Raw genomic sequence first — 13,234 nt, forward strand, 5'->3', positions numbered from 1 at the left:
GCTATAATCAGAGCCATCTATGATGGCGGAAAATATGCTGCACCGAGGTTCTCAAAGGAATTTGAGGTCCAAGGCCGGTATAGTTATCGGTGAGAGAGCAGTTCAAAGGACAAGACATCTCTCCTCAAACACTTCGACTACGCTGATGAAATCTGTTTGCTCTGTCTCTGGTAGGCAGGTAGAGTTGGACTGGAGATAAACACGAACAATACTAACATTCTTAGCCTGACTGGTCATCATACTCTACCTATCTGCATTAATGGGAATAAAATTGAAGATGTCGATCAATTTGTATATCTTGGAAGTGTGGTGGTTGCCCTTGGTGGCACTAGATGCACTTTTTCTGCCTTATCTAAAATCTGGAAATGCAGTTATCACACCACGGACTTTTCGAAGGCCCTACTTTGATTCCGTTAACCACGAGTTACTGTCCAAAATCGCCTCTCTCAATATTCCTCCACCTCTTATTACATGGTTTGCCTCCTACCTTTTAATCTCCCTCCTCGCCCCCCCCCCCCCCCCCCTTCTCTGGTGTGCCACAAGGATCCATTCTAGGACCTCTTTTATTTTTATTATTTATTTACCTCCCCTCTCATTCCTCACTTGTCCTTGCTTGCTACGTCGTCGACCTCAAGCTGGTTTCCTCTGTTTCGTCCCCAGTGGATTGCGCTTTCCTGCCGGCAAATCTGGATACTGTAGTTTATTGGTGTATAGTGATTAAGTTTGCGCTTAATGTCAGCAATGCCACTCGATGTGTTACTCGCTTGAAACCTCTCCCACCCGTTTCTCCTACTCTCTTGGTGGTTGCTCTGTCCTATCTGAACTCTATCCTCTACCTGAGCGTAACCTTCGACGATAAACTCCTTTTTGACAACCACTACTTCGATATCACTAATCGTGTTTCCAAAATATCAGATTTAATACTGCGTTCCTTTACTGCTTTTACCTCGGTCCAACATTCCATAATGCTCTTTAACTCCCTCGTATTCTTGAGTATTGTTCCGTGATTTGGCCCCCCTTCTTCAACACCTGTCTGCGTCGGTATCATCGGAGTACGCTAGCCTCAAGAAGACTGAATACAGGAGGAGCAAATCCACAGGCAAATGAGCAGGGAATGTCATTGTGCATCTTTGAGGTAGAGACCTAGATAACTGGCCAATGATCTATGTGGTTAATGTATTGGTGCTATGGTGTGCCTAAGCACTTAGATGGCTATCTTGTTTGTGTTTCCTGATCCCATGTGACGAAGCTATAAACAACGGTGCAATGCTCGCAACCACAATCGATTGCATCACATACACGGCACTAACACCAGACCTAATGAGCGTAATTTTTCTCATCCCATTACCGTCTACGGTCAAAGATGTGCAATAACTTTTCTCCACCGTAAAATTTTGAACGATGCGCTGGAAATTCTTGGCTGGCGTGTACGAAGTACTTGGCCGACGCACAGATTTGTCAGTCGTACCCGAGGCGATGAACGTGGCAATGACAGTGGATAGGTTACACATTAAGAAATAGCGATAAATAGCTGATGAGTGGGTCCTCCAAGAGGACTGTCACAGAACAGTTGAGGAGTGCAGGCATTGCGAGAAGTCCTGGGGGAGCTCAAGCGCATTTCAAATAACCGCAAAAGATGGCGCACAGTCTTGGTTGACGCAAGGCATAGGTTTGGTTAACGCGACCATATATTTGTCGATTTATTGTTACGTTCGGATTCAGGAAACTTGGATGGGTAAGACCGAGAGCAGACCATCTAACAGTTGCCATAATCTTATGCAACTTCGAATTCTGAAAGTGTCGCGGAGCTGCATTGTTCGTTGTAGAGAAGCACTCATTTTCGTATGCAACAATGCGTTTGAGAAGGGAATCATTGTTAAACAAAGTGTGCGAAGACGCAACTTCAAAACGTTTTGTTTTTCCAAATTTTTGCATGGAGTTAAAATCCATCGTATAATTTACTTCTGCTTCAAGAACAACCTCCCAAACAGTTGTTGGCCGCTTCATTTTCACTAAGTCCCTCAATTTGCCATTTAAGGCAATTAAAACCAGACAAAGGAACAGCGCAAGAATTTGTTTGATAGCCTAATATAAAATAAACACAATTCTCAATATACATTTATAAACAATCTAGAGTAGACGAACGACAAATCGAGTGTTATCAGTTGAATATAATTGTTAATTGCCTATTTTGACTTTTATTACTTTTAATTATGGAAGAAATCTCGAACATTTATTGCAATCCGTAAAATAATGTACATCATCTTTGTTTACATGGACTGATCAAGCTTTTTTTTTAATTTCATATTGCAGATAACTAAACGGGAAGAATCATTACTCTAATTAAATTCCTCGGATATTCCAGAACAGCATGAAAATGGTGTTGTCGCAACGGCAGCGCGAGGAGCTGTGAGTATTCAATACAGAGAAATTTAATTATCGAATAACAATTGTATCTCTCACAGTAACCAAGCGATTGCCGACTACCTAGGCTCTAATGGATATTGTGACGCACTGGAGGCTTTCCGTAAGGAAGCTGATATCTCAACAGAAATCGAAAAGAAATATGGTGGTCTTCTTGAAAAGAAATGGACATCAGTCATACGATTACAGAAAAAAGTGATGGAGTTAGAAGCACGACTATCTGAGGCAGAAAAAGAAGTTCTCGAAGGGGCTCCGACAAAATCAAAACGAAGTCCAACAGAGTGGATACCACGACCACCAGAAAAATTCGATATAACAGGTCATCGAGCAAGCATAACGAGAGTATGTAGAAATCTCGAAAATATTGTGAAGTTTTGTTTGATTGAATTAATGTTGTCGGTTTGCAGGTTCTTTTTCATCCGATTTTTAGTTTGATGGTTTCGTCATCAGAAGACGCTACCATAAAAATTTGGGATTTTGAAACAGGCGAATATGAAAGAACCCTTAAAGGTCATACAGATTCAGTACAAGACATAGCATTCGATGCTCAAGGGAAAATGCTGGGTAAGTTGCGAAAGCAGAAGATGTTTATGTCACTCAACAGTCATTCATTAATTTTTAAATTTAAATGAATCTTTTCAATAGCGTCCTGCAGTGCCGATTTATCAATTAAGCTATGGGATTTCCAGCAATCATACGAATGTATCAAGACAATGCATGGACATGATCACAATGTCTCTTCAGTAGCCTTTGTACCTGCTGGTGATTTTCTTTTGTCCGCTTCACGCGATAAAACTATCAAAATGTGGGAAGTTGCAACAGGGTAAGTTAAAAACAATATTTCAAGCTTTTAAAATGAATTATTACATCTCTCTTTCGCTAGCTATTGTGTAAAGACCTATACAGGACACAGGGAGTGGGTCCGTATGGTACGAGTAAATATCGATGGTACCATATTTGCGTCATGCTCAAACGATCACTCGATACGAGTGTGGAATACAAATTCTAAAGACTGCAAGGTAGGATTCACTTAAAATAGGTAATTAAGGGATGGTAGCTAACTGGTAATATTATCATTTTTCTAGGTTGAGCTAAGAGAACATGATCACACTGTCGAATGTATCGCTTGGGCACCTGAATCAGCATCATCTGCAATTAATGAAGCAGCTGGGGCAGACAACAAAAAAGGCATACATCAAGGGCCATTCCTTGCATCAGGCTCTCGAGATAAAACAATTAGGGTAAGTTTTATGCGAGGTTGGATGTTTCGTTTTACTGTATTTCATTTTCTACTTTTCAACAGATATGGGACGTAGGCGCTGGCATATGTTTGTTCACATTAACTGGCCATGACAATTGGGTAAGGGGAATTTCTTTCCATCCTGGCGGCAAATATATGATTTCTGCCAGTGATGATAAAACAATCCGAGTTTGGGATTTACGTAATAAGCGATGCATGAAGACGCTATATGCTCATCAACATTTCTGCACATCAGTTGGTAAGTGTTTTTATTGTCATATTATCAATACTTTTAATCAAATTCAATGGTAAACTTAAGGCCAAATAAAATATTGGGTTGGGGAAAAAGAAAGATATTTGTGATCGAAATTTGACGCTTTATTTAATATACTTAGAATTCTCCGATTTAAGTCAAATATGCGCCGTTTTGTTCGCAAACTTGTTGCCATTTAGCAGGCAACTTCATTATCCCTCCCTTATAAAACCACCCTCCTTATTTGCAAAAAACTCAGGCAGCCAGTTTTCGCAAGCCTCTTTTGAGGCCAACTTAGTAGCACCAAGAGCGTTTTGCATGGACCGGAAGAGATGGTAATCACTTGGTACCAGGTCCGGACTATACGGTGGGTGCGATAGGACATCCCATCCGAGCTCCCGTAGCTTCTGGCGGGTCATCAAAGATGTATGAGGCTGAGCGTTGTCCTGGTGGAATAACACCATTCCTATTGACCAATCCTGGCCGCTTCTGGACAATCGCCTGCTTCAAACGGTCGAGTTGCTCACAGTAGAGGACCGAATTGAGGGTTTGGCCATAGTTGAGCAGCTCATAGTGGATGACAGAGGATGGCAGAGGAATTTGTTATCATAATTGGATGTCGGACACCAGTCGACTCAGCTGTGAATGAGTACCTGAGTCAAATCAGGGTAATAATCTCGGGCGAGCGCAATGCTGACCACATTGCCTCCCACAGTGTACTGCGGTGTACCGTTACGGTCTTGAATGAAGTGCTCTAACACACTTCAAGGCTTTGATCCAATATGGATTGTTGCGCCAACGATTATTATTATTATAGTGGATGACTCCCTTCCCATTCCACCAAACACACAGCAAAACCTTCCTGCCCGTCAACCCAGGCTTGGCGATGGTTTGGGCCGGCTCGCCGCGCTTCGACCACGATCTTTTTCGCTTGAGATTTTCATACGTGATCCACTTTTCATCACCAGTCATCCGCTTCAAAAATGTGTCGAATTCGTTCCGTTTCAGCAGTGCATCGCGGGCGTTGATTCGGCCCAAGAAATTCCGTCAACTCGTGTGGCACCCATACATCCTGCTTTTTTTGGAATCCAATCTTCTCCAAATTGTTCCAAACGGTTTTATGGTCCTAACCCAGTTCCTGGTCAATCGAGCGAATGCTCACATGCCGGTCTACTTGGATGATTTCGACGATTTAATCGGTTTCTACGACGATTGGCCTACCAGTACGGGGTGTATCTTCGACATCCACTACACAAGAACGAAATCGATCGTACCAACGCTTTGCTGTGCGAATCTTTACAGTATCAGACTCATAAAATTCACACATTTTTTCGGCGGACTTCGTTGCATTTTTACCTCTCAGGTAGTAAAAACGTAAAATATGACGAATATCTTCCTTGGTGGATTCCATCTTTGACGCGCTTTAACTTGAGACTGAAACGTACGATCATAAAACTGTCAAAGAGACACCTGTAGCCCAGACCGTCGTCTTCAAATCGCCGTATAGTATGACCCGATGCGATAAGTACAACACAAAATATGTTTAGGTGTCGCCATCTATTGACAAAATACGACATTACTTTTTCCCCAACCTAATATCTGGATATTTGAACATCTTCAGGTGGTGCAGGAATCCATAAATTCCTTGGTTTGGCGATAACACTCTTCCTTGGGGATTTAGTTTGATTTTACGAAATTTGGACTAATTATATCTAAATTTGTAAAAAATTGTCGGCCAGCCAAATAATTGGCGATCCATTCGATTATTTCTAACGGTATTGATGGACGTCTAATATCATTCAGAAGTTGTACGGCTTTTGATAGATCAAAGACTATCAACATTTTTGGAATACAAGAGTATGGCCTCTTCATTTGGGACATTAGCAGTATACGAGCTCATCGTGGTGCTATGCATCCACCAGCAGCTGTGTTGATGATTGGCGAATGGTTCGAATATTATGGCAACAGGCGGAAAGACGGTGATGGGACGAAAAACTTACTTAGTATGGCGTTCTTCCCTGGCTTTATGAGATTCTCATCCATATTTCGCGAATAATCAGGAGCATCGGAAAGATTAGGGTGGTCGTGAGGTACTTGATAACTAACATGGTAATTTTCTAGAGCATTACTGACTTTTTCCTGCTGAGGCTGAGAAATGGCTGGGCAGCTGTTAGGTTTCGAATTTTGATGTGTAGAATGTGGCAAGAGGATATATTCCATAAACTAGCCGCTAAAGTGACCAGCCCATTTTTGGGTTCGCTAGCTCCATTATTGCCGAATTTTTTAGCAATATTAGCTAAATCTCTAACAGGGGACTAGATCTGATCTGAGAAGTCAACTACTCAGGTATGTACTTGATTTACATCTTCTAAGCTCAGCGAACATTTTCAAACGTCACAGTTCAAGTAGATAATTCCTGCATCGTCAGAGTTGTTCCGGATACGGCTTTTTTCATCTGACAATTAGATAGCTGAAGTGGTAATATTTGGCTGATTGTTGGGAACTTTTTCTACTGAAATATTTTATATTTTACAACTGTTTTTAATAAGACTCGTCTAAAGGTGACTCCATGAATTCTTGGTAAAACTATGAAAAACGCATCCGTATCAGTTCTAAAACTAACCCAGTCACCTCTATTATAATTAATAAAGGTGTTGTACTCAGCAGTTTATGATAATTGGCTATGGTCGGAAGAAAGCGTGACAACATGTTACCAGTAAACTTCGTTATTAAGTTTGTAAACAGCTATAAGCAATCAGCCATCGGATTGGATGATTATAATCTGAGCTTCAATGAAATGATTGCTGGTCATTCTGCCATTTCGGTTGGTAGCATGGTAGCTACCATAAAAGTTGAAAGTCATTGCAGCTCAATTGCAAAAGCGAGGTGATTTTGAGGTCAACAATTATGTAAGTTTGAGCTGCTTATGAATTCTGTGTTGTCTGGTATTTTTCACTATAGGAGTCACAGACCAACATTTTTACACTATTTAACGGTGAGAAAAGGATTCCGCTATCTGCAGTAACAGTGATCTGAGCATAATCTTACAACACTCATAGCAACAGTTACATCCTTGGTGGTTTTACGTGTGTACCTATCGTGTATACTTAACCCCACGGTCTTCTTAAGACACGGATTGATTTTATGACCACGATCAGAGCCCCGCTGAGAAAAACAAAAGCGATAGAAGTCTCTTCTGAGTGCATGGCTCAGCATTCATATTGTTGGATGCAATAGCTACCTAAATCTCTAAGGAGTACGGCACCATAATTGAAATACAACTCGTTTGAGGTCCGATGGTCTCTTTATCCGCTTGGACGTAACCACAGCCCTCATGAAACTTCCACTAGGGGGCCAATCACTACAACTGAGCTGAAAGTACATGAACCAAGAATTCTGCTGATATATGTAAATTCAGAGGGCTCCCCCAGTTCCCATGGCACCGGTATACCCCTGGTAAGGTTTCGTGATCGAACCCACTTCAGAGTCCCCATGCAGATTTTAGTCTGATCGCCCTAATTAAGCCTTGGATCATTCGCCTATTGCATCACGATCAGGAAGTTAAACTAAGTACAGCGTTTCGCGCCATCACCACGTGGAGATTTTTTCGGTATTTTAATTTAGTTTAGCAGACAGGAATGTGGCCCCGTCTTCCTCAGAGCGCAATCTCGTCACAGCAATTGAATCTCATTGAAATAGGGTTTGGATGCAGAATTTTATTAATACAACAAGAGGTAGAGAATATTTCACAGTGTCGCTTGTCATTTCTATATAGTGGACTGATGAGATTTTGCCAATTTTTGTTTGTATTCTTCTTTGGAAATGTTAAAATATGCAGTTGTTTGCAGGGCATGTCACGTTGTGGTAGTTGTGCTGAATGTAGTGTGGCATCCCATAGTGCAAATGCGGTCGTACCTTAATATTATATTGGAAACTTTTCACGCAGGAGTACCTCTCTGGCTCGTTTCACACATACCTTTTGTGTAAAAGGTACCCGGAATTAATTTAAAAAAGAAAACATAAATTTAAATTTTTTTTCTCCTTCAAAATAGTTGTGATAACAGCTAACCAATCGTCCATACACTTTGCGTAAGCCGAAGAAGGTGTGGCCTTCAAATCACGCTACGAATTCTATTTGATGTCTTCAGTTGACTCACGGACTGACAATTTCAAAACGAGAGGTCCGTGGACCAAAAAAAAGAGGGAGTAAGTAGCTCCCCATTTGGTCCGGTCCAGCATTAAGTTGATGCGGACTTAGGACCCCACAATTCTCAAAAAAAAAATCAAATGATTGTTACATCCGCAAAATTCATGCCAGGTGTATTGGCATTCGGCGGTGTTCCACTCAGTATGCTCAGCATCCTGGGCGGGTAACTCCCAAAGTCCACCCCAATACCTAAAACTGCACTGTTTGGACACTCTGTTGGGATTCGTTGAGGTTCCTCGCATATGTTGCATCCTGGACACGTCTGGAATGACTTTCGCCATGCCGTTGTAACCAACTGCATATGACAGAAAGTTTCTGCTTTAGTGTGTCCAGAATTTCAACTACGGGTGTCTCACTGGGGATAGAATAGTTTCGGTAAACCCTCTGCACTTTATTTCTCACCCATCTGCTGGCATTTCCAGTGCTGATCTGAATCAGTCTAGCAATGTCCTGGTTTAGTGAGTCCCGCCGACGTTCCAGACGAATTTTCCACGGTAGATCTCTTTGGTCACTCAAACTAATAACACGAAAGCGAATCTTCTGACCGTGCAATCTGATAGCCGCAATCTCATCATTGTTTTGAGATAGAATTCCCAGAGTTGTTGGATATGCATAGAACCTGGGAATACCTGGTCTATGCAAAGGATCCATATCCGAGAATTCTATACACGCTCTTTGGAATTCGTCTCGAACCTAAGCGGAAACCTCAGCTAGACGGTGGAGAAGAGTGTTTCGGCGAGTACTGAAACTGTTGCCTGCAGTGCGGCGTGGTGTTGTTGATGCCGCCGCCTCTCCTCCCATCGACTCTCGATCACCAGTTTCCCCGATGACCTCAAGTCGAACACGCTCCCTAATGGTGGCCGGGAATGTGTCGCTACGAGTAATAAAGCGCTGCTGGTATGCGACTCGCTGCACAGTCACGTACGCGAATTTCGGGAAATGTTCGACGAATCTCTGGTGCAACAAGGGGCGGTAAGATGTTGTACCCGCCCCCACCGTTATTTCGTAGTAGGACCAGATGATGAGGAGGTTCATTTCTTCACTCCACTTCATCCGTTGCCTATGCGAACCTGCTGAAGTGGTCGCTACAAATTGTGGCGAAACAAATGCAACAGGCGGAGCAATGTTCCTGGTCGTCGCGGCGTCGGATTCGACGCCGTGCTGTCCATTACGGGAGGCCGACCCAGTCACCAAGTCAGACGACTCCCGCCGGTTATCCGTACCAGACCTCAAATTTCTTCTTCTCATTTTTGGTAGTGCATTTTATCTAGCTACCAAGTGTGGGGATAGCTTCCTCAGTGAGTAATCTACAAGACTACAAAGTTCCTACACTTTCCTCACCTGCCCCCTATATAAAATAATAAGAGTCACATATTTCAAAATATTTAATTCAATAGGCGAAAAATCGGCCATTTTTATAAAAAAAAATTAAAACTCGGGCATTTTGAAAACGGTTCTGGGGTAGGGTGTTTCATAGTAAAATCAGTCAGAAATGATGGATACTACACGCCTTTAACGGATGTAAGTCGACTTATCTTGTAGCCCTGTATAAAAGTACTCTTAAAACTTGACAATCGGTTCGTGCCTTCTTGAGTTATAAAGTTACAACGCCTTTCCAACAATATTTTATATATATAGATGTAGTGGCCCTTCTCCAGGAAACCGGTCCCTATCCAGGGCATCACCTTTGACGCTTTTACATTAGCCTTTCGTTGAGTTAGGATATCGACTAGCTGATTAGCAGTTCCTTTTCTGTACTGGGAGCGCAAGTTCCATGAAAAGATGCGCAAATCGTTCGTCCATTTTCGTTCGATTTGGTTCGTCGTTGCCCATTCTGAGGCTCCTTTCGCGGCTTCATAACAAGTTGTTTGATATTTATTTTATTCTGAATAATAATCATTTCGCCACAATATTTCTGACTTAACATACTACTGTGATCAAAAAGTAAGGTGAAATTGTCATTTGAAACTCCCGGGCATTAAGAAGGCAAGTACATTTTTTCCCCCTAGGTTGGTAGGACTGTCTATGACCTTTGCCAGGCGTCTGTTCGTCAACAAGTCTAATTATCTCCGAGTTACACGTGTTTTTGTAAGCAACCAAAAGTGAATTCTTCGATTTTTACAATGGGTGATTTTGTTGAGTAAAGAACTTGCATCAAATTTTGTTTCCGGAACGAATATTCTTGTGCGGACACGTTGAAAATGTTGCGGGAGGCCTTTGGTGATCAAATTATGGCACAAAATAATGTTTATAAGTGGTACAGTCTTTTACATAAGAGCGTGGTCACTGTTAAATAATAACAATTGATTTTTCGAAAATTCGCAAATTTATTGATAATTTGGTCGTCAATACTCAATGCAAATACCTCAGTAGCAAATCCAATCTCCTGCATTGTCAATTATGGCCTGGCACCGTCGGGGCATACTTTCCACTAGTTTTTCTGAATATTCTACCGGGAAAGACCTCCGAATTTGTCGAGAAAGTTGATCTTAATTACATGGCTTGCGTCTGCGAAGCTGCATTTTCATCAGAGCCCACACATTTTCCATGGGATTTGCATCCGGTGACTGAGATGGCCAATCTAAAGTGACAACTCCGTTTTGCGCCTTCCACTCGCTACACGCTCGACTCCGATGTTTCGGATCGTTGTCCTCTTGAAGGATCCAGCTTTCATTTTTCTTGATTTACCATTGCTTAGCAGATGGTAACAAAGCCTTTTGATATATTTTATTCATTTTCTCGGCATTTAAATTCTCGGTAAATAATAACAAAGTACCGAAACCTTTGTTTGAGAAGCATCCCCAAACATGGACCTTGACGGGGTGTTTAACAGTCCGTTGAAGCATCCTACTGGTGGAGGTTGTCCAGGCGTGTTTGATGCTCGGAAATGCCCAGAAGGAGGGTTCATCAGAAAAAATTACGTTGCTCCAATCGCGGTCCAAGTTTTCCTTCGCCCATTCCATTCGTTTTTCAACGTGTTTTGCACTCAACATTGGTTTTTCCAAAGTACTGCGATATTTCAGTTTATTGGCAAGCAAGTGCCTGCGAATCGTTCCGTAAGATACGTCAACACCTTTTGCTTTCAATTTCACAGCAGCTCTACGTAAAGTCAAAGTTGGATCTTTCGAGAACAATGCGAGAATCTTTTTATCGTCTTTTTTTGAGATTTTGCTTGCACTTCCGCGATCAGGAAAGTCATCAACGTTACCGACCTTTTTATAGCGATTTATCCACTTGCTAACGAACTGCTTCGAAGCAGCAGTTTGCGTTAATTTGGGTCCTTTTTCATGCAAACATAGAAAAATTGCCTCAAAGCGAGAGGCGTAAACAGCACTCATTTCGAAAAACCATTCAATTGAAGACTAAATTTGACAGAGAGCTGACTTTTTATAAAAAGCATGAAGGACTGAGGTGCCCTCTATGTCATAGAAAAAGAAACAGGACGCTCTGATTTTTTATCTACGTGTAACAGTGACCACGCTCTTAGGTAACAGACTGTACAACGAGTTCAAAGCGGGCCGAGAACGCATTGAAGGCGAACTACGTTCTGGACGACCATCAACGTCTACCGACGAAGGCCACGTACAAAAAATCAAAGATTTGGTACTTGAAAATTGTCGATTGCCAATTAAAGACCTCGTTGATAGTGTTGAAATATCATTTGGCTCAGCCCAAATCATTGTGAAGGATGTTCCGTGCCTCAAACGCGTCAAGTCTCGATTGGTGCCAAAATCGCTCTATTTTTTGGCAAAAAAAGCGTCGCGTTGATGTATGTAAAACTTTGCTGTCTGACTATCAGGACCACTTGAAATGCATTATTACTGGAGACCGCCGACCAATCCAACGAATATCGTACAAAAGGTGAAGGAAGACCGAAAAGACCACGGCAAAGTCGATCGAAAATCAGGGTCATGTTGGCAGTTTTCTTTGATTATCGTGGTATGGTGTACTATGAATCCCTTCCGCCGGGCCAAACTGTCAACAAAGCATATTATTTGAGCGTTATGCGTCGTTTGCGTGAAGCTATTCGTCTGAAATAGCTAGAATTATGGACGAACAACTCTTGGTTCCTTCATCACGATAATGCACCATGTCATACTGCATTAGTTCTTCGCGACTTTTTTGCCAAAAACTCGGCTCATATCATTCCGCAACAACCGTATTCGCCTGATTTGGCTCCGTGAGACTTCTAGCTATTCAAAATGCGAATGCGGGGACGCCGTTTTGACATAATTGAAGAGATAAAAACCGAATCGAAGAAGGTCTTGAAGGCTATACTGAAAACTGGCTATTCTCAGTGTTTTCAAGACTGGAAACGGCGTTGGCAAAAGTGCGTTTTATCGGACGGGGATTGTTTTGTAGAGGATGAAATTGATTTGGAAGAATAGATAAAGAATTAACATTTTATAAGCAAATTCACCTTACTTTTTGATGACAGTAGTAAAAACGAATTTATTCTTTCTTTGCAGATTTCCATAGAACGCATCCATATGTGATTTCGGGCGGCGTAGACCTCAAAGTGAAAGTGTGGGAATGTCGTTAAAATGCACAACGTGCAGTTTACAACATCCTTGCCACCTCAATTCAACAAGAGTAAAAAAAAATATACATACAAACAAGCATACATATTATTTAAAATTATTCATTTTTCTTTAATATTCCGTAAAATATTGCATAAAACTACGACTATACATTGGTTGACAAGAAGGCAAACTTCGGTTTTTTTTTTTTTTGTGAAGAATAATTTCAAGCGAAAGTTGGGTGTTACTCACTGATTATATTTTCTAGTAAATTATCACTACAGGCAATTTTCAGAAGATCACAGAAGATTGGAAATCAAAATAAATTTGCAAGAACAAAACCACAAAAATGCAGCAGCAGCAGCAGTTCTTTAATTGAAGAATGAAGAAAGAAAAAAAGAAAGAAAACCAAACTCAATTCTCTCAACCATTTGTGAAACAAAAGTATTGAAGAAAATATGAAATAATTCGCCGTCGTGCAGTTAATTGTGAAAATCATGAACACATGAATTTTAGCGAACCAGCTCTGTATGATAGATGTTAGGGTGAAAAGCGATTCTTGAGTATTTTTAAAGCTATGGATGAGCTGT

At 41.4% G+C, this 13,234-nt stretch overlaps 1 protein-coding gene across 3 annotated transcripts in view; it reads left to right on the top strand.

Annotated features, from left to right (window-relative positions):
• Nucleotides 1-12,837, top strand: part of LOC119654399 (lissencephaly-1 homolog) — a 60,394-nt gene extending 47,557 nt beyond the window's left edge. For all 3 annotated transcript variants that reach the window (XM_038059780.1, XM_038059782.1, XM_038059781.1), the window contains exons 2-9: nucleotides 2,314-2,409; nucleotides 2,466-2,766; nucleotides 2,832-2,988; nucleotides 3,070-3,247; nucleotides 3,308-3,443; nucleotides 3,510-3,665; nucleotides 3,728-3,923; nucleotides 12,594-12,837. In XM_038059780.1, coding sequence (XP_037915708.1) covers nucleotides 2,372-2,409; nucleotides 2,466-2,766; nucleotides 2,832-2,988; nucleotides 3,070-3,247; nucleotides 3,308-3,443; nucleotides 3,510-3,665; nucleotides 3,728-3,923; nucleotides 12,594-12,667 — 1,236 coding nt within the window. In that variant the 5' untranslated portion in view covers nucleotides 2,314-2,371 and the 3' untranslated portion in view covers nucleotides 12,668-12,837. The remainder of the gene's footprint in view (nucleotides 1-2,313; nucleotides 2,410-2,465; nucleotides 2,767-2,831; nucleotides 2,989-3,069; nucleotides 3,248-3,307; nucleotides 3,444-3,509; nucleotides 3,666-3,727; nucleotides 3,924-12,593) is intronic.
• Nucleotides 12,838-13,234: the final 397 nt, after the last annotated feature.

This window comes from Hermetia illucens, chromosome 4 (assembly GCF_905115235.1).
Source record: "Hermetia illucens chromosome 4, iHerIll2.2.curated.20191125, whole genome shotgun sequence".
NCBI lineage: Eukaryota > Metazoa > Arthropoda > Insecta > Diptera > Stratiomyidae > Hermetia > Hermetia illucens.